The sequence below is a fragment of the Triplophysa rosa genome, linkage group LG18 (genome assembly GCF_024868665.1).
Source record: "Triplophysa rosa linkage group LG18, Trosa_1v2, whole genome shotgun sequence".
Taxonomy (NCBI): domain Eukaryota; kingdom Metazoa; phylum Chordata; class Actinopteri; order Cypriniformes; family Nemacheilidae; genus Triplophysa; species Triplophysa rosa.
This window is the reverse complement of record NC_079907.1, coordinates 14,699,201-14,719,371: the sequence shown is the minus strand read 5'-3', so window position 1 is coordinate 14,719,371 and position 20,171 is coordinate 14,699,201. Positions and strand designations below refer to the sequence as shown.

At 38.0% G+C, this 20,171-nt stretch overlaps 3 protein-coding genes across 5 annotated transcripts in view; 2 read left to right on the top strand and 1 right to left on the bottom strand.

Moving 5' to 3' along the window:
- The first annotated feature begins 2,264 nt into the window (after positions 1-2,264).
- ankrd1b (ankyrin repeat domain 1b (cardiac muscle)) lies at positions 2,265-4,285 on the top strand. Its single transcript, XM_057358655.1, has 7 exons — positions 2,265-2,296; positions 2,396-2,503; positions 2,579-2,677; positions 2,975-3,073; positions 3,164-3,262; positions 3,361-3,459; positions 4,113-4,285. The coding sequence occupies exons 2-7, from the start codon at positions 2,453-2,455 to the stop codon at positions 4,212-4,214; spliced, it is 549 nt and encodes a 182-aa protein (XP_057214638.1). The 5' UTR covers positions 2,265-2,296; positions 2,396-2,452; the 3' UTR covers positions 4,215-4,285.
- Positions 4,286-4,588: 303 nt separating this feature from the next.
- rpp30 (ribonuclease P/MRP 30 subunit) lies at positions 4,589-7,347 on the bottom strand. The gene is made up of 11 exons (XM_057358654.1): positions 7,155-7,347; positions 6,926-6,981; positions 6,787-6,843; positions 6,636-6,701; positions 6,487-6,555; positions 6,263-6,352; positions 5,973-6,089; positions 5,870-5,899; positions 5,292-5,329; positions 5,125-5,204; positions 4,589-4,900 (listed from the first exon to the last, which is right to left on the bottom strand). The coding sequence occupies exons 1-11, from the start codon at positions 7,234-7,236 to the stop codon at positions 4,788-4,790; spliced, it is 798 nt and encodes a 265-aa protein (XP_057214637.1). The 5' UTR covers positions 7,237-7,347; the 3' UTR covers positions 4,589-4,787.
- A 183-nt stretch (positions 7,348-7,530) lies between these two features.
- kif20bb (kinesin family member 20Bb) overlaps positions 7,531-20,171 on the top strand; it is a 38,062-nt gene continuing 25,421 nt past the window's right edge. For all 3 annotated transcript variants that reach the window (XM_057358211.1, XM_057358209.1, XM_057358208.1), the window contains exons 1-19: positions 7,531-7,689; positions 7,821-7,932; positions 8,027-8,107; positions 8,197-8,316; positions 9,356-9,494; positions 9,871-10,055; positions 10,148-10,199; positions 10,322-10,519; positions 10,628-10,739; positions 10,833-10,904; positions 11,113-11,262; positions 11,375-11,537; positions 11,633-11,887; positions 11,974-12,110; positions 12,192-12,321; positions 12,440-12,644; positions 12,719-12,780; positions 12,899-13,003; positions 14,074-15,143. In XM_057358211.1, the coding sequence (XP_057214194.1) occupies positions 7,834-7,932; positions 8,027-8,107; positions 8,197-8,316; positions 9,356-9,494; positions 9,871-10,055; positions 10,148-10,199; positions 10,322-10,519; positions 10,628-10,739; positions 10,833-10,904; positions 11,113-11,262; positions 11,375-11,537; positions 11,633-11,887; positions 11,974-12,110; positions 12,192-12,321; positions 12,440-12,644; positions 12,719-12,780; positions 12,899-13,003; positions 14,074-15,143 (3,335 nt within the window). In that variant the 5' untranslated portion in view covers positions 7,531-7,689; positions 7,821-7,833. The remainder of the gene's footprint in view (positions 7,690-7,820; positions 7,933-8,026; positions 8,108-8,196; positions 8,317-9,355; positions 9,495-9,870; positions 10,056-10,147; positions 10,200-10,321; positions 10,520-10,627; positions 10,740-10,832; positions 10,905-11,112; positions 11,263-11,374; positions 11,538-11,632; positions 11,888-11,973; positions 12,111-12,191; positions 12,322-12,439; positions 12,645-12,718; positions 12,781-12,898; positions 13,004-14,073; positions 15,144-20,171) is intronic.

The window sequence follows — 20,171 nt, the reverse complement described above, 5'->3', positions numbered from 1 at the left end:
TAAATAGAAGCAAGTTCTAGAAGCCAGCCACTATTGCTGAACATCATGTTATTTCTTGACCAAAAGATTTCTTGAAACTAGTGCACAAGGTTGCCAGATTTTCATCTTTAAAATTAACCCAAATTATTTACTCTACTTAAAAATACGTATTTACTTAAAATACTTGAAAATCACTCTATAGAAATCATAAAAACTCTTAGTTTTTATAAATAACTTCATCTCACCTTAAAAGTGACCTCTTAACAAACATTATATGCCTTTAATGAAATGAAAAACAACCCATGGCAACATTTTAAAAATAGTCAAATTCTGCGGGACAACCATGCACCTGGCAACCCTACTATACAAGATAATAGACAAACACAAACAAAGAAATGAATCATCCTTGAAGGGTTGAATAAAATGGCCACAATGAAACACCTGAGGTGTGCAGGCACCCAATGAAGACCTGCAGTTCTTGGTAATATTTTTTCTCTCCATGCTGATGTCACAAACAAATATTAGGTGCTATGGCATCTCTGTGGCAGTGATCCATTCAGCTTATTAAAAAGATGCCTGCAGCCTCCCACAGAGCTTAAGAAAGCTTTTGAAACTGACACTCACTTAGACATGGTGCAATGTACAGTATCGGCAACCGATATTACATTTCAATACATATTACATATCTTTTTAAGCTAACAGTCTAATTTTTAAGTTTTATAGGCATTGGACACGTGTCACACCAGTAAAATGGCAGCTGTCATGCAAGGCGCCTACCCTTGTGACTTCTTACTGCGATTCAAGTGATTCACGGCCAGATTCAAAATAGGCTGTAACAACTTGCTCTCGTAAAAGAAGCAAAGTGAAATCCAAGAAGAAAATAGTATCATAAACGAAGACATACAGTCAACACTGATTATGATGTTATGTGTCATCATGTAACTCCATATACATTTCCTGTCATCTTTGTCTATGATATGGCGTGGCGGACCCCCCGGCTTCAGGGCAACGGCAGCTAATAAGTACTAGAGCGTCTTTATGGCAGGCACCTCAAAGTCCGCTTCATGTTCCGTTCAGGTTACAGCTGCATTCCACCCAATGTCTAAAGCATTTCACTCCTCAAAGTGGTTCATTTTTTACCCTTGCCCCCTCTAAAATGCACCTGACATCAAATCACACACAGTGACGCATGGAGCATGACCAGAAGTTCCAAAACATGCTCAGATGTGGGAGGGGGCAGATGAACATCCTGGTTTTCACCACAACATATATAAGTGATGCTTGGTTCAGATGCTTTAAATTTAATAGAATAAACCAATATTGAGGAGAATTGGAACATACACATTTTACTGGGATCAAGTCATGGGAATCCTACAGGTTGATGAGCTGGTATGCACTTCTAAATAATGTTTCAAGAGCACTTTTATTTTTAACATGCAGAAGATTTAATATTTTAACTGATGCTCTTTGTCAAGATACACTCTTAGAAAACGCTTCACAATGCCATAAAAAAAATTTTTTTGACTAAATGGTTCTACAAAGGACCTTTAACATCCAAAGAAACTTGATGTTTCACAAAAAGTCTTTTGTAGGGTAAAAACTTTCTTTAGATTATAAAAAAGGAAATATTTCTTTCTGAATATGGTTATTCTATGGCATTTTTGTGAAGATCGTTTTGAAGCACTTTTTTGTTTTGTTTTTAGTTTTATTAATATTTTACATTAGCTTTAATTTTTAGATTTTTTACATTAATTTGTTTTTATTTATTTTTTATAATTTTAGTGCCTTAAACTTGTCTTGTTTAGTTTTAATTTTAGTAAACTAACATAACATGGCATGGTCACAATTTGGATTAAGATTTTTAGGTCATTATAATCTCTTGTGTTACTTTATATCTCAGCTCAGGTTTTTTACTTGTCCAAAGAAAAACAGGTAAATTTAAGCTATATGATAAATATTTGGAAAGAACACATGAGAAAAAATGCCTTTTTAAAGTACTTGACATACTTAAATATGTATTACACCTCTTTTTATATTTATTCTATACTGTCGTTAGGTCACAGGGATTGGAAACAAACAGGAGGACCAATATCCACCTGAAGAAAGCAGGAGTTCTGCAGGCCAATTGAAACAAGATAACAACCTTCAATGTAAAAGTGAAGTTATTCTCAATAGCTTTAATGTAAGCCAAAATATTTATTTCATATACCTTGGTCACACTTTATCTTTAATGGTTTTGTAAACTGATAACTACACTAATGACCTCCAGATCCCAGAAGACAGTCAAAGAATAAACACAAGGGCACCAGAGATAGTGGTAAATATCTCCGCAGAGTGACTGCATTGGTAATGGCTTTTCAAAATAATCATCATTAGTAGGAAGGCAACTGTGAAAGAATATCTCATCATCTCACAGAATGATTTCGTCGATGAGGACGACTTCCTGAGGGCGGCACTGGAAAACAAACTGCCAATGATCAAGAGTTACCTTGCCAGGGGTGCAGATCCAAATGCTTGTGACAATGTGAGTGTTTAACCAAAGTCAATTCTATTTCATAATATCCAGAATAACTAAAATGAGAAACTTTGTTCTTTGTAGTTTAACCGAACAGCTCTACACCGAGCTTGCTCAGAAGGCAACGTTGAGATTGTGAAAGTGCTTTTGGAGGCAGGAGCCTCAATAGAAAATAAGGACAAGGTATTGCACGTCTATGCATATTTCTGTATCATACTTTTCTATAGATATAAACATGGATATATTTGTATCCATATGACAGCATACAACATGGATACACGTTGTGCACACTGAAAGTTTTGAATAGTCCTAATAACTCACATGGGCTAGATCAAACAAACAAAACAACTGTATTTCCAATATTTCTTTGGTTTTCTTGAGGAACGCAAGCATGAAAGTTGTTTTCTGACTTTGGACATCTAATAACATCAGAAAACAACTACACTACTTTACTCATGGTTGTGTTAATCTCGTGTTCAGCTTCAAGCAACTGAAGTTCACTGTGCTTGTCGTGGTGGAAGCTTGCCTGTGCTTGAGGCACTACTTAACCATGGCGCAAAGCTGGATTCAAGAGACAAGGTAAAATACGATCATTTAAATACTTTGTATAAAAACAATTTTATACTGTAGCTGATAATATTGTTACTGCCATGAAATGCTCACGCTCAGCTTGGCAGCACACCCCTTCACGTGGCTGTGAGAACAGGAAACTACGCATGCGCCGAACATCTCGTTCACTGTGGAGCAGATGTCAACGCAAAAGACGTTGTAAGAAACGTCACTCTTAAGTTTGTTTAATAGTTAAGAAAGTGTAACTCCAAACTTTAAACGGTTATTTTTTGTTTACGCTATTTGTTTTGTCTCAGGAGGGCGATACACCAATGCATGATGCAGTGAAACTGAACCGCTTCAAATTCATACAGCTTCTTCTGTTGCACAGGGCAGACTTGAAACACAAAAATTTTGTAAGTATTTCCGAATAATAATAATTAAGTTGCCCATGTTTATTTACACAATTTAGAGTCGCAGAGGTTTATCAATCTAAATGTATTTCACTGATGCATCTTTAAACTGTGCATGGCTCCATCTGCTGGCATTATGTAACATTAATTTCCTCTTAAATGGATACTCCACCCAAAAATGAATTACTCAACTTTAAGTTAAAAATTTCTATTATTTTTTTCTTGTTTCTTTGTTCTGTTGAACACACAGAAAGATATTTGAAAGAATATTTAGAAGAAAATTGGCAACTCAGATTTCTGGGGTAATCAGGTGCCCCAGAACTGTTTGTTTTCCTAAATTCTTCAAAATATCTTAACAGAATAAAGAAAAATATAGTCATTTTTTCCATATGGTATTCAATGGCGCCCCAGAAATCTGTTGCTAACATTTTTCTTAATATCTTTGTCTGTTTTCAACCAAACAAAGACATTTTTACAGGTTTGAAAGAGCTTTAGGGCGAGTAATTCATGACAGAATTTTCATTTTTGGGAGGACAATATCCCTTTAAACATTTTTTTAGTAAGTTAGCGGTTTAGATATTTCACAACATTTTGTATCAAGGCAAATTTGCTTTAAATATTGTTTGTTTACATACCTTTGCTTTGTCTTCTTTAAGGAGGGAAAGTCACCTATGGACTATGTTTGTGATTGGCAGAATGGAGCTAAAAGCCTCTTTGACAATATTAAGGATGAAAAAAAACTAGAAGCCTGTACATAGAAAACATTTGTCAAACACATATATTGACAAAATATATCTGGGGTTATACTTAAACATCTGCATTGTTATGTTGTCTGTGTATTTAAATCTCAGAAAGGTGCTTTATAGCACTCTACATGACATCACACCTTTATAAAAGGAAACGTTTATGAGTGTTTAAATATGAAGCATGGTACAGTCACTTTTTATTAAATGATATATGAGGCAAAAAAAAGAAACCTAATGGAATAAGGTGCTTTCACTTTTCACATGAAATGGATTGCCTGAATATCTCAGCAATTGCTGAGATAACATATACCTTTAAACCATGTTCGGGCATGTTGATGGTATTTTTTATATATGTATTATAAATGATCATGTTACTACAAAATGTAGGAATGCATGGGTCATTTTGTATTCAGTTTAATTCATCTGTACATTTTGCTTGCAATCATTTTACAGGTTGGCAAGATAAATCTGAAATTTTACCCTATGTGTATGATCTGTCTATTTATAGTGGATTGCAATAAAGTGAAACAAAAAATCTTCAATGAAAAAAAATGCACATGTATATTTAAAAACGCCCTCTACTGGCTATGCTGTTTCTGTTTTGGCCTTTTTAGATGCCGGTTTGTCCTCTATTTGCTCCTCGAGAGTGTGTGGTTTCTTCATGGTGTAAACAACACCAGATGCAGTGGCTCTCGTCTCTGTTTTAAATGAAGCATGTAAAGTATCTGTAAACAGCATTTTAAACCCATCCATATCTAATATACATGAAATATTGCAGGATGAATGCTACACCTCTCATACCCATCATTATAAATGCACATACAGCAAACCAACAAGCGATCTTACTCCAAACACCACACTATATAGATTTATGCCCGTACCAGAGAAATAAAAAATAGTGCATCTCTTGCGAGTCATTTACCTCCATGCATCAAGACAGATCTGCAGTTAGTAGAAACTGCAGCTTTCGCGTCTCCCTCAGACAGGCCAAACACAAGCCCTCTGTAATCTGAATTAAGAAACATAACACACACACTGACAGTACAAATGCAGTAAAAGACTTCATTCAGTTTCATTTTAAAAGGATACAAATTGGCAATGTCATATGGCCCTCTCATCTCAAGAGACTAAAGAACAGGGAAGAAATATTATTTCACATCATACTGTCCACACGAAGGGCTCCACAATAAAGACAGACCCCTAGTCCAGGGTCGGCATGTTAGAGTTCCATTTACTGAACCGTCATTTGCCTTAATCACTCATTCATCTTTTATACATTTTATGCCTTAAACTTGTGACACATTGTTACAAATTCTGTTGATTTAAACTTATTATCTAGCTGGATAACATAGATGAGTTTTTGTGTAAATTGCACTGATAGTTTGTATAATCATGCATCAATGAATTTATAGCTATCATGCAATTGCATTATAGCTGTGCAATCTCCATATATTAGTCATCTAGTCCTTTTTTAATAAAGTCATAACATTTAATGAAAAATAATAAATACTTATTTTGGCACATTATAATATTTTGTGATGGTCCAATGCAAATATGCAGGGCAACTGAAAACATGAGGGAAAAAATCTGAACCCTGCACACACGTTAGCTAAATATATTAAAGCCTGTTCTTAAATATGATGTTAACTATATATCATGACTTTTACCTTCTCAGCTCCACTGGATATGATGATATTCTGTAGAAATGGTTCATTACATATTTAGTACCAGAACATTAATCATTAATCTTTGTAAACAGTTATGACATACTTTCCCTTTGCAGACTTCCATAAGGCAGGTGGCATTAGCAATGGTGTATCTCCTCATGCTGGAGTCTCTGATGGCTGCTGTATAACTTATGTCAAAGAACACTCCCCTGTCAATCGCCTGCATTGACCAACATTGAATTATAGAAACAATGATGAGACCCTTCAACTACTTTTACAAACACCCTATATAAAGGGATCTCTATTAGATTCACAGTGTTTCTATCTTATTACTATTCTTCACACGCATCACTGACAGCATGTAAAATCGGGATTCAAAATGCTATAACTCACCCCATTAACTGGAGCTCTTTTAAAATGGAAGGGCTGCTTTTCAGCCACTGCAATGCAGATGATGTCAACATCAAAAGTCATGCAGGCTGCCTAGCTCAGAGGGGGATAAAATACATATGAATGTTTATATCACAGTAGTTTGTCGTCATCAGAAATGAAAAGAAAATAATCAACGTATTTGCCAGAATAACAGGAAAACAATTTAGAAATCCATTTTCACTTACGTGAAAGAGTTTTTCTGTCTTAGGGTACACAGCCACAAGGTCAAAGAGCTTATATTCATTTGTGGGTCTCTGAAAAAGAAGAGTACCAAAATTTCTGTGTAGAAAAATGCATAACAAATGTGTTACAGCTGTTGTTAAGGTGCACTTACAAAATGAGATGCATCAGATGCCACAATGGTCAAACGATTTAATACTTTGATGGGTGTTGATTTGCCCTATAAAAAAGCAGTGATTTTTTAAAACATAACAGTCCACATAATTTAAATATAATATTATGGAAACATATGTCAAATAATTTACCTGTACTACAGGGAATTTCTCAAATATATCTGATACACTCTGTGGTTTAGGAATTTCCTGTAATAGTTGGAAAGAATGCCATCATCACGTGAAGTTTTTCTAAGTTTAGAGAATATTGTAATAAAAATGTATATCATACCGATTTCTTCTTTTGTGGTTCAACTACATAGTTTATTGCCACTGTTGAGTATCCAACTAAAATATAAACGTGTTGATGGCATCAGATGTAGATATAAAGCAAACGTAAACAGTTTAACCTTCACAACCAGACATGAATTATTTGTGAACACTGTAAATAATTAATGAGCAACGCACTGACGTTAGAAAACACTGCTGCTGTAAATAAATATGCTAATGCTTCTACTTACGGTGAGCAGCGGTTTCTATTATGCTTCTGAGTTTGTTCTTATCGTGACTACTGATGATGTTTAAATCCAAAAACACAGACATATTTAATTCATTAACGCTGATATGTTAAGTTTTATCGCACGAATCCTTTAAACTCATGTACTGAGAGCCACATGCGTACACACATCCTCCTGCTAAAGCTTGAACATGACGCGTGCGTCACGTGAACGAACGGCGTTTTGTGGGTTTTGTAGTTCTGATGTGCCCAATCCTCCGCCAATCCCCCTTTCCAGCCGACCGTAAAAACAACAATGCGGTTCACTTCCTCTGATGGGGCGGAGCTACTCTCTAGCGAATATTCTGATTGGTCCGATTTGAACAGAAAGCCGCGCGACAACAAGAAAGACTCGTGTTAGCGAATAGCATCGTATATTATAAACAAAGTAACCAAACAAAATCGAGTAAGAAACGTGTGATTGTAAAAGCTAACGTTACATTTACACGTAATTCAAGATGTATTTCTAAATTCCTGTTTAGTAGGGATACGTGTTGAAGGTATGGGCTCATCTTTCCTACTCGTGGTTTTTGTTTCGTTTGAAGCCTCTTAATCAAAACTTTACTATATTATAATTACACTGTTGTGTAGCATAAATAAATTATGTTATTAACTAAACATTTCCGTACAGAACAATCAGAACAATGGAGTCATGTCTGAATTACAAACCCGAGCGAGTTGGCTCGGTAACGGTTGAAGACCTGAAAAAGGATCTATTTGCGGAGTTCTCCAAACTATCAAGGGTATTATTCCAAGATATACTTTGTTTTAAAGCTCTTGAAATAGATGCAAATATATTTAGTCTTGCATGTTAAACCATATTTCTGTTCTCTGTAGGAGTCGGTGTCACTGAAGAAAGAGCATTTGCAGGTCTATTTGCGTGTGCGTCCGTTCACTGCTGCGGAAGGAGAGGAGGAGGTTTATATATTTATATAATAAATACTGTCTAGATAGGCGTTCAGTATAGAAAAACATCTGCCATGTCACAAATGATTCTTTACAAACAGAAGTGTATCTCAATTGAGACACCGGATACTGTGGTTCTGAAGGCACCAAGAGCATCTCTGACAGCCAGACAAAGTGAGAGACTCGGACCCCAGCTTGCACAGCGATTTCAGTTCTCACAGGTATGAGGATGACCACAGGCAAAGTCTTTCATTGTACAAGCCTTGGTAGCGTTGACATTTAAAGGAACAATACGGCATTTTTAGGAGGATCGTTTGACAGAAATACAATATAATATACAAAACAATTTCTTCAGAGGTGTATAAAGACCTTACGTAATGAACCATTAAGTTTGTAATACCTTAGAATAAGTTATTTATATCTACATACAGAGCGGGCCTACATACATTGAATTCGCCGCCATGTTTTGTACAGCAGCCCTAAACGGACAAACAACTCTACAACGCGCGTTTTCTCTTCCTCTCCGCCGCGGTATCGTGGTGAAACGGATCGTGGGATGATCCGTGATCCGTACGGATCGTGCTCTCCGGTGCAGAACGCATGTGACCCGCGGATTAACTGAAAGTTTATTCATCATTGAGTAAAACAGTAAAACGCGCTCTCGCTCGCTCTCCAGATTCAGCTCCAACGCGCTCTCGCTCTCTCTCTCCAGTATCTGGACGAGTACAATATTAAAGCGGTTCCAGATAAACAATGACGCTCAAAACTGCTCCGTCACACAGCTAATATTACAACAACAACATATCTTGGTATGTGTTACTCACATACTGATCCGAATCAAAGCAACCTCCTCGGGGGTGATTTTTAGATGATCTTTCTCCAACGTCTCTCTGCTGGAAAGTATCTCCATAGATATCTGTGAGTACATATCTGCTAAAAGACTTAGTCCTAACGTGTCTCTGCTGGAAAGTCTTTATAATATTAACTCAGGTCCTAGCTCCTGCCTGACTTTTATGCTTCTTTTTAAACTTAAAATCCACAAACCTTTTATTTTATGTAATACATAAGTCATAGCTCTTTCTACAGTCTTTCTAATGCCTGCAAAATCTCTTCCCTGCGTCAACATGAGAACGACATCTTTTTGTACTGTGGTGGCCACCGTCGTGTTTGGACTAAGTGATTCCTGGCAAATCTATAATACAACGCTAGTGGCCGCTGTTAATTAAGAACTGCGCCTTTAATAGAAAATCTTTTTTTTAGGTGTATGGCCCAGAAACAACTCAAAGACAGATGTTCGATGGGACAACAAAGAGTCTTGTGAAAGAAGTGCTGGAGGGAGGAAATTCCTTGATCTTTACTTATGGAGTTACCAATGCTGGGAAGACGTTTACATTTCTTGGTGAGGATTTTGTATAAGGCGTCTTGTAGTTTGCTCTGGATTTTAATGCTAGCAAGGATAGTGAAACTAAATTGTTGGCCATTTTCCTAATATCTGGTAACAGCAGCACTGCACATGTAGTTTATTTGGCCTTCTTGCATTATGACTATTACAATTATAAATTTATTTTAAAATACACCACCTGTAAAAGGTTTTGACACAGTTGAATTTATTGTTCTAATTTTTATTATCATATTAATTTGGCTTTTTTATAGTCTTGATAACTGTAACAAAATGTGGAAAAGTAGTGTATATAATGTACAAAATAAACCTAATCAATTTTTAGTCTAGTATACTGTGTGTATAGATGTCTGTTTAATGTTATGTTTTGGTACAGGCCCTGAATCAGACGGTGGAATTCTGCCAAGGTCCCTCAATCTGATTTTTAACAGCATAGAAGGCAGAATTTATTCTGAAAATAACATTAAGCCTCATCGATGTGTTGACTTTACAAGACTCACTAAAGAGCAACAGGATGATGAAGCTACAAATAAGAGAAACCTTCTTCGACGATTTAAAGATGTATGTATGGTTTTTGAATTGTGATGTGTGAAACTTTTCTCAATGCTGAAAAACTAACAAACAACCAATTGTGTTATTTACTTTGTTTTCAGAGTGACTCACAGAAGACCATGTCAAGTATCTCTAGTTGTTCGTCACTTGAAAGTAAGAATTAACAAATGTTAATGTACTGCATTTGATTTTTTTTCTGACTTTGAATTTTTGTGAAACAAAGAATCAGCCAATGGGATGTTCCACGTGTTAGGTTTATTTTTTTGTCATTTTAGGCTCTACCTCTAGTGATATAGACGGAGACTGTGTGTGTTTGGATGAGTCCCCTCACGTTAAATTCTCAGTCTGGGTCTCTTTTTGTGAAATCTACAATGAAAACATCCACAACCTGCTTGATGTTGTTCCAAATGGCTCTCACAAGAGGACCACTTTGCGGTTAGCCCAAGATGTTAAAGGGAATGCTTTTGTCAAAGGTAAATCACTAGTCTAAAAGTACTGTTACTATTATAGGTTTACTGATTAGTTTGTACATTATTTTCTTTATGGTTACCTGTATGGTTATGAGTGGTGTCTTTTTTTAGATCTGAAATGGGTTCAAGTGAACAGTGCAGATGAAGCATACAGATTTGTGAAAATCGGAAGGAAAAATCAAAGTTTCTCATCCACTAAGCTCAACAACATCTCTAGCAGAAGGTTGCAATTTTCAGATCACTTTAACATGAGCATTTACAAATTGACCTCAGTTGTTTTCCTCAATCTGATCTTTTTATCTGGATATTTTTATAGCCATAGCATATTTTCCATTCGAATATTGCGGATTGAAGATGTGTGTGTTCCTCGAATACAGACAATAAGCGAGTAAGTGACCTCAATCTTTTTATACTGCACTCTTAATTTGACTTCAGCTGGATATAGAGCTATATGGAGCACACACACCATTTAATGTACACACCATGTATTTCATCATATTAATTTTTCACAAAACTCCTGTATAAATAAACTGATTTACCTTAATGAATTAGCTTTACGTGAATCTATTGATTTGTTTGACATTTGATTTTTATAGGTTGTCATTATGTGATTTGGCTGGATCTGAGCGATGTGCAAAGACTCAGAACAGAGGAGACCGGTTAAAAGAAGCTGGAAACATCAACACTTCACTGTTAACTCTGGGAAAGTGCATTAATGCTCTGAGGCTCAATCAAACTCAATCCAAGTAAGTCTGAATTATGTCCACCTTTATTCATTTAACGGCTGCATTATGATGTATTTTTACAACGATTTTAATATTCTAACATAAAATTGCACTGATATGTTCTTTTCCACAGGTTTCATCAGCATATTCCCTTTAGAGAGAGTAAGCTCACACACTTCTTGCAGGGTTTCTTCTGTGGTCGTGGAAAAGCCTGCATGATCATCAACATTAACCAATGCGCCTCAATGTACGACGAAACCCTTAATGTCCTCAAGTTCTCAGCAGTGGCTCAGAAGGTCAGTAGGAACCTTCTGGATCTTTAGAACCATTGTGGTCTTTTGTTTTCTTTGCTGTTTATTTATTTTGCACTTTTACACTTTGGCCTTTATAGGTAGTGGTCCTCAATCCAAAACCAGCTCCTACCATCGTGGCTAAGAGATCTGCAAGAGATGTGTCCATGATTATCAATAATGCTGACCAGAAGAACTGGACCAGGAGAAGCTCACTGATGAGTTGGGAGATGAGCCTAGAGGATGTGCAGGAGGATGAAGATGATGACATGGGTGAGGAAGAAGTGGAGAGTGATGATGAGAGCATGGAAGAAGAAACTGTGCTAGATGCTGCAGACAGTCAAGAGCTGCAGGAGGTATTCAGTAAACACTATTTTTTTTATAATTCTCAATAAAAAGTTGCTTTTTGATATTAATTTGAGCTGTAAAATGTCTGCTGTAGCTTCAGATGAAAATCGAAGAGCTCAAAGACAAGCTGTCCAAAGACGAGTCTGAAAAGTTGGCCATGGAATCTCGAATTCGTGAAGAAGTCACCGCAGAATTCATGGAGCTGTTTTCTAACATGGAGAAGGATTACAAGTAAAGCCAACACTTTAGCATAGAAACTGTCTGAAAACTATTTTACAAAGAGGATTTCATTTGCATTGTTGCTTTTTTCAGTGAACGTCTCCAAAGAGAAAAGGAAATTGTTGAGGAAAGAGCAGACAGGAGGCTTGAGATACTTAAGAATCTGGTAAACAGAACCATTGGAGAAATAAACTCTGACCATTCTAATGAGAATTCTGCAAAGGTGAACGCAAGCTTTTATCGAATAACAACAAAAAAGGGACAAAATCGAGCATCATTCACAACCACTGTTATATTTAAAATACTATATTTAAAAATATTGTTTCTTCTCTTCATTCTAGGAGGCTGAGATTAAGTTGTTGGACAGCATCATTGAGACAATGCAAGATGATCTAACTAAGATAAAAGGCGATGCAGAGGCAGTACAGACATGTCTGACAAACGTTCCCGACTTGCTCGAAACAGTCAATCATCTGAAGACACAGCTGGAAGATACGACCGAGCAGCTTGGCAAGAGCCAACATATTCTCAGTCTTAAAACTAAAGGTGCGTTCACTTGCCTTAATAAGTAAAATTGTAATGTCTTATGACATGCGTTTAATTCTGCTTTCTCTTTTTAGAGTTTGAAGCAATGTGTGCTCAGGCGCGGGAATCAAATGACCAGCTTCAGGAGGCAAAAATGGTATTCTTAACTTGACATTTTCTCTCGTGTCTGGTGTTATTGGAAATTGACTTTTTTTTAAATGAAGTGCGTGTGTACTGATGTTTGTTGTTGTCTCTTTCAAAATTATGAAAACCAGAAAGTGAGATGTCAGGAACTGATGTCAATCTGTCAGGAGAAAGATGACATGATCTCCAAGTTACAGACAACTTTGGACCAAAATGTTGAGGCAGCTACTAAAGATGTAAGTTTAGGATATCTAGGAGTCTAATTTAGCCATGCTCTGTCTTCATGGGAAGATCTGTGAGAAACAGTGCTGATCTACAAATACTGTAATAGGGAATTACGGAATATGCCGTTACCGTGGAATAAAATGTCAACCGTAGGAACATCTCCTATTCTATTCTAACATCTATTCTAACATTCTATTCATTGTACTCCACGGAATGTAAATAAGTAGGCGTGGTTAACTAAGTTGGGAATTATTATGAAAAAACATGTGAATTAATGCACCCACAACCAAGTAACAAATCAAATACTCTTTTGACCTTTTTTCACTCTGTAGTTTTGTGATTCGCTCCAGTCCGGTGCTTTCTCACTCACCCGAAGTGCTCGTGCAGGGGTGCAGGCATCTGTGCGTGCATATTAAAAAAGCTCATTCTCATGTATTTCAGAAGTCAGATTGCTTTCTAAACCCCCCGTTTTGGGAGACGCATGTGGAGTCATCAGAGACTCGCAGTGCAAAGACAAGCGTGAGAATAAACAAACCTAAAGACAGAGAGTCTCAACACACGAAAAATGTGCATCTAATAGAGTAAAGAGCGATGAACACCAGTTTATAACACCAGTCATATATTGTATTCTCATTGTTTGTGCATATAATCATACTTCATTGTTATACTTGTTGTCTATCTTCCTACTGCATACATATGATATAGCCAGAAGATAAATAAATAATACATCTCATTATCAGAACTTAATTTGATATCTTTAGGACATTTTCATAACTTGCATTTAACTATGGTGAGCATTCAAATGAACTGTAATAAATAAATAAATTAGGTCAATCTAAGAAAATTTGTTGATTTAAGAATTCTTGATTTAATAATTTTTAGACATTTATTCTGGAAAACAAGACAAAAAGTAATTTGTTGCAGTCTTAAAAATCCTTTTGAATTATGAACCAACAGGAGATGCAGTAGCCCTAAAACCACATTTAATGTGTACATATTATTGCATTATGTCACTTTGCTTGACATTTTGTTTTCTGTCTGTAATGACCCTTGTTGTTCTCGTGTTTCCATACATATATAGAGGGCCTTTATTGACACCATCAAAGAGGAAATCCTTCATCTGAGAAATAACTGTACGTGTATGTCGAATGAAGATGGTGTTCCTAGAGAGGAGGAAATACTGACCCAGGAAATTCAACAGCTCCTTCAAGATCTGAAAATGAAAGATGAGCAACTGAATGAGCTTAAACACGAGCAAAGTTCACTGGAGAAGAAAGTGTGTGATCTCAATGATAGATTGGCAAAGCAGACACATGTAAATGAAGCCACTGCTTCCTCTTTGGTGATGGAGAGAGCAGAGGTCACCAAAGTCACTAATGAAAACAAAGCACTTGCCAATGAGCTGCATCAACTTCAGCAAGCGGCCAAAGACATGAGCTCACAGCTCAAAACTGTTCAGATGGAACTGCAAAGTCAGGGGAAGGTGGCCAATGAGCTTTCGGAAGAACTGGATGCAGCCAAATCTCAGATTAAGAAACATCAAGAAGGGTCTTGCGGTCAGTCTGAAACTATCAAATCATTAATGACGGAGGTGGATCGTTTACGTCAAGAACTTGGTGCTAACCAGTCATCCCGTGGCGAAACGGAGGCACTCCGTCATGAATTTGAGAAGAAGGTGGAGCCATCTCAGAAGAAGAACAGACGGATTGCCGACCTTGAGCAGGAGCTCAGCCAGACCAGAGTACAAATGTGCCAGCTGGAAGAAGTCTGCAGTCAGCTCGAGTGTGACGCCCAGGTGCAGGAGCACAAGAGCCTACTGAGCCATCATGAAGCAGAGAAGCTCAACACGGCCCGAATAAGAAGCAACTCGGAGCTGGTGGTACAGCTGAATGCTCTGAAACAACAGCAGGGGATGCTGGGAAAACAGGATCAGGGCACCAGAGATGAGCGCTGGAAAACTCTGGTGGAACAACTTGTGCAAGTGCTGAGCGAACTGAACCAGAATGATGAGGTTCTAAACATAGCAAGAGCCGTTGTAGAGCAGCAGCTTTCTAAGGCCAGTGAGGAAACCGAGCAGAGAATAAATGAGATGCAGAAGGAACTGGCTCACAAAAACACAGAACTTGAGAAGAAAGCCCACGAGCTGTTCAAGTAGGTCCTTGTTTTGTATTCAGACTTTCTGATCACTTTTTGTTAAGTACTATGAGATTCTTCTTTAATATACACCACAGTTTTTAATTGTCCTGAAAAGTAGTCAGCAAGATATTTTATTAGTACTACATTCATTTTTTATCATTACTTTATTTCACCTTACATTTTCTTTATTTTATATTTTTAAAGATTTAGCTCACACAAACATTATTACTGTAACATCCAAACATAATTTAGTCACCCTAATGCCATCCCAGATGTATATGGCTTTTCTTCTTCACCTGAACACCAACAAATTAGATCATATATAAATGCAGCCATGTTATCTTATATGTGACTCAACTAGGGCTGCAACTAACGATTATTTTGATCATCGATTAGTTGGACGATTTTTTTTTCCCGATTAATCTGATAAAATGTAATTACATCTTTTGCTTATAATAAGTAAATCAGATATGGGAAAAGTATACACAACTGAACTCATTAGCCTTCTCCCAAAATGTTGTGAATGTCTCCATAATTAACACACCTGGTGAGTTGATTCATGTGTGTCATATTAGAAGCAACTGACAATAGTCTCTCCCAAACGTGGGAGCGAGGGGAGGGTCGGCCTAGGAAATCATTTTTTTGTGCCATGAAAAGTGAGATATTTGTCATTCAAATGTAGTGAAGTACAGTAAAAAATAATCAGAAAAAGTAATACTTCAGTACAAATACTCAAAAAGTGTACTTAAGTACAGTACTCAAGTAAATGTACTTCGTTACCCACCTCTGAACTAAATAAACCACCAAATCAGGGTATTTAGCCTATTATGTACTTTGCAAAGTGCAAACGCCACAAATTGGGTTTTACTAATATAATCTTTAATTTTGTCATTTAAAACACCTCTCCCCTTTAAACTTTAAAACTGCGCAGCTTGAAGAGATGCATGCAGAACACGTCGGACTTTAAAACTCGCACTCTGTGCAGGAGAACGCATCCCGAGAGACACTTGACTTTAAAACTGCGTACCTCGCGCTGCACGGAGAGACGCATCCCGGAGACACGTGTGACTTTAAAACTGCGCACCTCGCGCTGCACGGAGAGACGCATGCACCGAGAAACACGTCTGACTTTAAAACTGCGCAACTTGTGCCGCACGGAGAGACGCATCCACGGAGAGATGCATCCACGGAGAGACACGTCTGAATTTAAAACTGCGTACCTCGCGCTGCACGGAGAGACACGTGTGACTTTCACACTGCGCATCTCGCGCTGCACGAAGAGACGCATCCACGGAGAACCACGTCTGACATTTAAAACTGCGCAGCTCATGCTAAAACGGTAATTTTAAAAGGGAAGAAGACGCGCTTGATTTGTAACTGCGCAGCTCGCAAGTGACGTCACAGACCAACTAATCGATAATGTAATTTGTTGACAACGAATTTCATTATCGATTATTATCGGTTTTATCGATTAGTTGTTGCAGCCCTAGACTCAACATGGTGAAACTTAAAAAAAACATTCAAATATCAAATCTCTTTAATTCTCACCCAAAAACTTGAAACCTTAGCTTGTATGATTTGTGACGAAACAACTGCAATATGATATGACTAGTCATGAGATGCTCGAGAACCAGTGAGATTTGATGTTGTCGACATGCTGTCTTATTTGAAGCTATTGCTGGAATATTAATCATTTTTTAGTCAAATATGAATAATTTTCTCTCAAAATGCAATTTTTTGCTTTGAGAAGACTTTTTTTTTAAACAGCAGAGTAATTTGGATTGCTTTAATGATGAATGTATGTGCTTTATTTGTGCTTGGCCATTTTGAGTACCATGTTAGAAGATGACTGCATTGTAATATAAATTCATCAAAGGAAGTCTTAGGGTGCGTTTACACTTGGCATTAACATGCGACCTGTATCTGGATGTTGTCCACATACACATTGAAAAGACAAGTGTAAACGCGCTTCTGATCGGAATGTCATCCGATCAGCGTGTCCTGATCCAGAGGTAGTCGAGGACGCATTGTGATCGGATCTCAGTGTAATGTAAACGCAATCCAGACAGCTTATCTACATTTACCGGTACAATTTCACAGAAAACCCCGCCCGCCATCATTATTCTCTCGTCTGTCCGAAGCCTCTCAGACTGCGGAGCAGCTGACAAATGCAGCGGAAAGTTTACTCTTGCTCACGAACGTTGCACAGTCGTTCGTTTTCCCACGAAATGATCATGGATACTTTAACCTACAGAGGATTTATGTCAAATCACACGAGATGTTTTACTTGACCACTTCAGCTGTATCATCGCTGTATTTGTGACTGCCACGAATGGCGTTGACTCGCGCACACAGCGCCAGCTTAAAACGCATGATTTGTTTGGCAACACTATACCAGCTTGTTTCTAACATACGTTTGTGTATTTACTGTAGCCTATACGGCGTAATCAACTCTCCGGTTCCCCGAGGGCTGCTGCTGCTTGTGTCTCGTACGGCTCGCACTAAATCCTTGGTGTTTCGAGTCTGACGGCATCACCCAAACGTGTTTTTTCATCTTTTTTCGAGTCTGCCGTCATCACCCAAACGTGTTTTTTCATCAATTTTAACAATCATAGGTAGTTTAGATGGTTAGAGTAAGGTTAGGGTTAGGGTGTGGGTTAGGGTAAAGGTTTCGTAAGACTTGAAACACCAAAGATTTAGTCAAAACCAACAAGCCACGCCCACGGATCTGACTTGAAAGTACCGTCCCCGGAAGACAGATTAAGCGGCAGACGGGCAGCTTGAAACGGAGCTCTGAATACACCGTATATCATTTACACACAGAAACAAGATTGTATAGTGTTGCTAATAGCTGATGTCAGTAAACACGCTATTTAGGGCGCAGACCAAAGAAACGACGCGCTGTCACTTTCAGCCGAACCAACCCAAATAGACGAGAACGATGTAAGTGGTCGCTTTTGATCATAGAACTTCGGCCTACTTATGTGATTATTTTATGTGTCTGTGACATGAATAAACAAATGATGTGTTTAAAAACACCGTTAGAGTCTGTGTGTGTGTGCGCGCACTAGTGAAACCCGCCACAGCTCAAGTACAAAAGCTGTTGTTTGTCATTTTACAAACGTCCGCTGCTTATACTTTCACATAGGAGGGTCGGCCTAGGAAATCATTTTTTTGTGCCATGAAAAGTGAGATATTTGTCATTCAAATGTAGTGAAGTACAGTAAAAAATAATCAGAAAAAGTAATACTTCAAGTACAAATACTCAAAAAGTGTACTTAAGTACAGTCTCAAGTAAATGTACTTCGTTACCCACCTCTGAACTAAATAAACCACCAAATCAGGGTATTTAGCCTATATGTACTTTGCAAAGTGCAAACGCCACAAATTGGGTTTTACTAATATAATCTTTAATTTTGTCATTTAAAACACCTCTCCCCTTTAAACTTTAAAACTGCGCAGCTTGAAGAGATGCATGCAAAACACGTCTGACTTTAAAACTCGCACCTCGCGCTGCACGGAGAGACGCATGCACCGAGAGACACGTTGACTTTAAAACTGCGCAACCTCGGCTCGCACGGAGAGACGCATGCACAGGACACCGACTTTAAAACTGCGCACCTCGCGCTGCACGGAGAGACGCATGCACCGAGAAACACGTCTGACTTTAAAACTGCGCAACTTGTGCCGCACGGAGAGACGCATACGGAGTGCATCCACGGAGAGACACGTCTGAATTTAAAACTGCGACCTCGCGCTGCACGGAGAGACACGTGTGACTTTCACACTGCGCATCTCGCGCTGCACGAAGAGACGCATCCACGGAGAACCACGTCTGACATTTAAAACTGCGCAGCTCATGCTAAAACGGTAATTTTAAAAGGGAAGAAGACGCGCTTGATTTGTAACTGCGCAGCTCGCAAGTGACGTCACAGACCAACTAATCGATAATGTAATTTGTTGACAACGAATTTCATTATCGATTATTATCGGTTTTATCGATTAGTTGTTGCAGCCCTAGACTCAACATGGTGAAACTTAAAAAAAACATTCAAATATCAAATCTCTTTAATTCTCACCCAAAAACTTGAAACCTTAGCTTGTATGATTTGTGACGAAACAACTGCAATATGATATGACTAGTCATGAGATGCTCGAGAACCAGTGAGATTTGATGTTGTCGACATGCTGTCTTATTTGAAGCTATTGCTGGAATATTAATCATTTTTTAGTCAAATATGAATAATTTTCTCTCAAAATGCAATTTTTTGCTTTGAGAAGACTTTTTTTTTAAACAGCAGAGTAATTTGGATTGCTTTAATGATGAATGTATGTGCTTTATTTGTGCTTGGCCATTTTGAGTACCATGTTAGAAGATGACTGCATTGTAATATAAATTCATCAAAGGAAGTCTTAGGGTGCGTTTACACTTGGCATTAACATGCGACCTGTATCTGGATGTTGTCCACATACACATTGAAAAGACAAGTGTAAACGCGCTTCTGATCGGAATGTCATCCGATCAGCGTGTCCTGATCCAGAGGTAGTCGAGGACGCATTGTGATCGGATCTCAGTGTAATGTAAACGCAATCCAGACAGCTTATCTACATTTACCGGTACAATTTCACAGAAAACCCCGCCCGCCATCATTATTCTCTCGTCTGTCCGAAGCCTCTCAGACTGCGGAGCAGCTGACAAATGCAGCGGAAAGTTTACTCTTGCTCACGAACGTTGCACAGTCGTTCGTTTTCCCACGAAATGATCATGGATACTTTAACCTACAGAGGATTTATGTCAAATCACACGAGATGTTTTACTTGACCACTTCAGCTGTATCATCGCTGTATTTGTGACTGCCACGAATGGCGTTGACTCGCGCACACAGCGCCAGCTTAAAACGCATGATTTGTTTGGCAACACTATACCAGCTTGTTTCTAACATACGTTTGTGTATTTACTGTAGCCTATACGGCGTAATCAACTCTCCGGTTCCCCGAGGGCTGCTGCTGCTTGTGTCTCGTACGGCTCGCACTAAATCCTTG

Bases quoted from the DNA above. Each gene is read 5' to 3' on its own strand.
- rpp30 (XM_057358654.1), bottom strand. From the start codon at position 7,236: ATGTCTGTGTTTTTGGATTTAAACATCATCAGTAGTCACGATAAGAAC. The intron at 6,844-6,925 runs GTATGATATACA...CAACTATTACAG, and splicing joins AACCACAAAAGAAGAAATCG to GAAATTCCTAAACCACAGAG. The intron at 4,901-5,124 runs GTAAATGACTCG...CATTTAAAACAG, and splicing joins ATCTGTCTTGATGCATGGAG to AGACGAGAGCCACTGCATCT.
- ankrd1b (XM_057358655.1), top strand. From the start codon at position 2,453: ATGATCAAGAGTTACCTTGCCAGGGGTGCAGATCCAAATGCTTGTGAC. The intron at 2,504-2,578 runs GTGAGTGTTTAA...TGTTCTTTGTAG, and splicing joins ATCCAAATGCTTGTGACAAT to TTTAACCGAACAGCTCTACA. The intron at 3,460-4,112 runs GTAAGTATTTCC...GTCTTCTTTAAG, and splicing joins ACTTGAAACACAAAAATTTT to GAGGGAAAGTCACCTATGGA.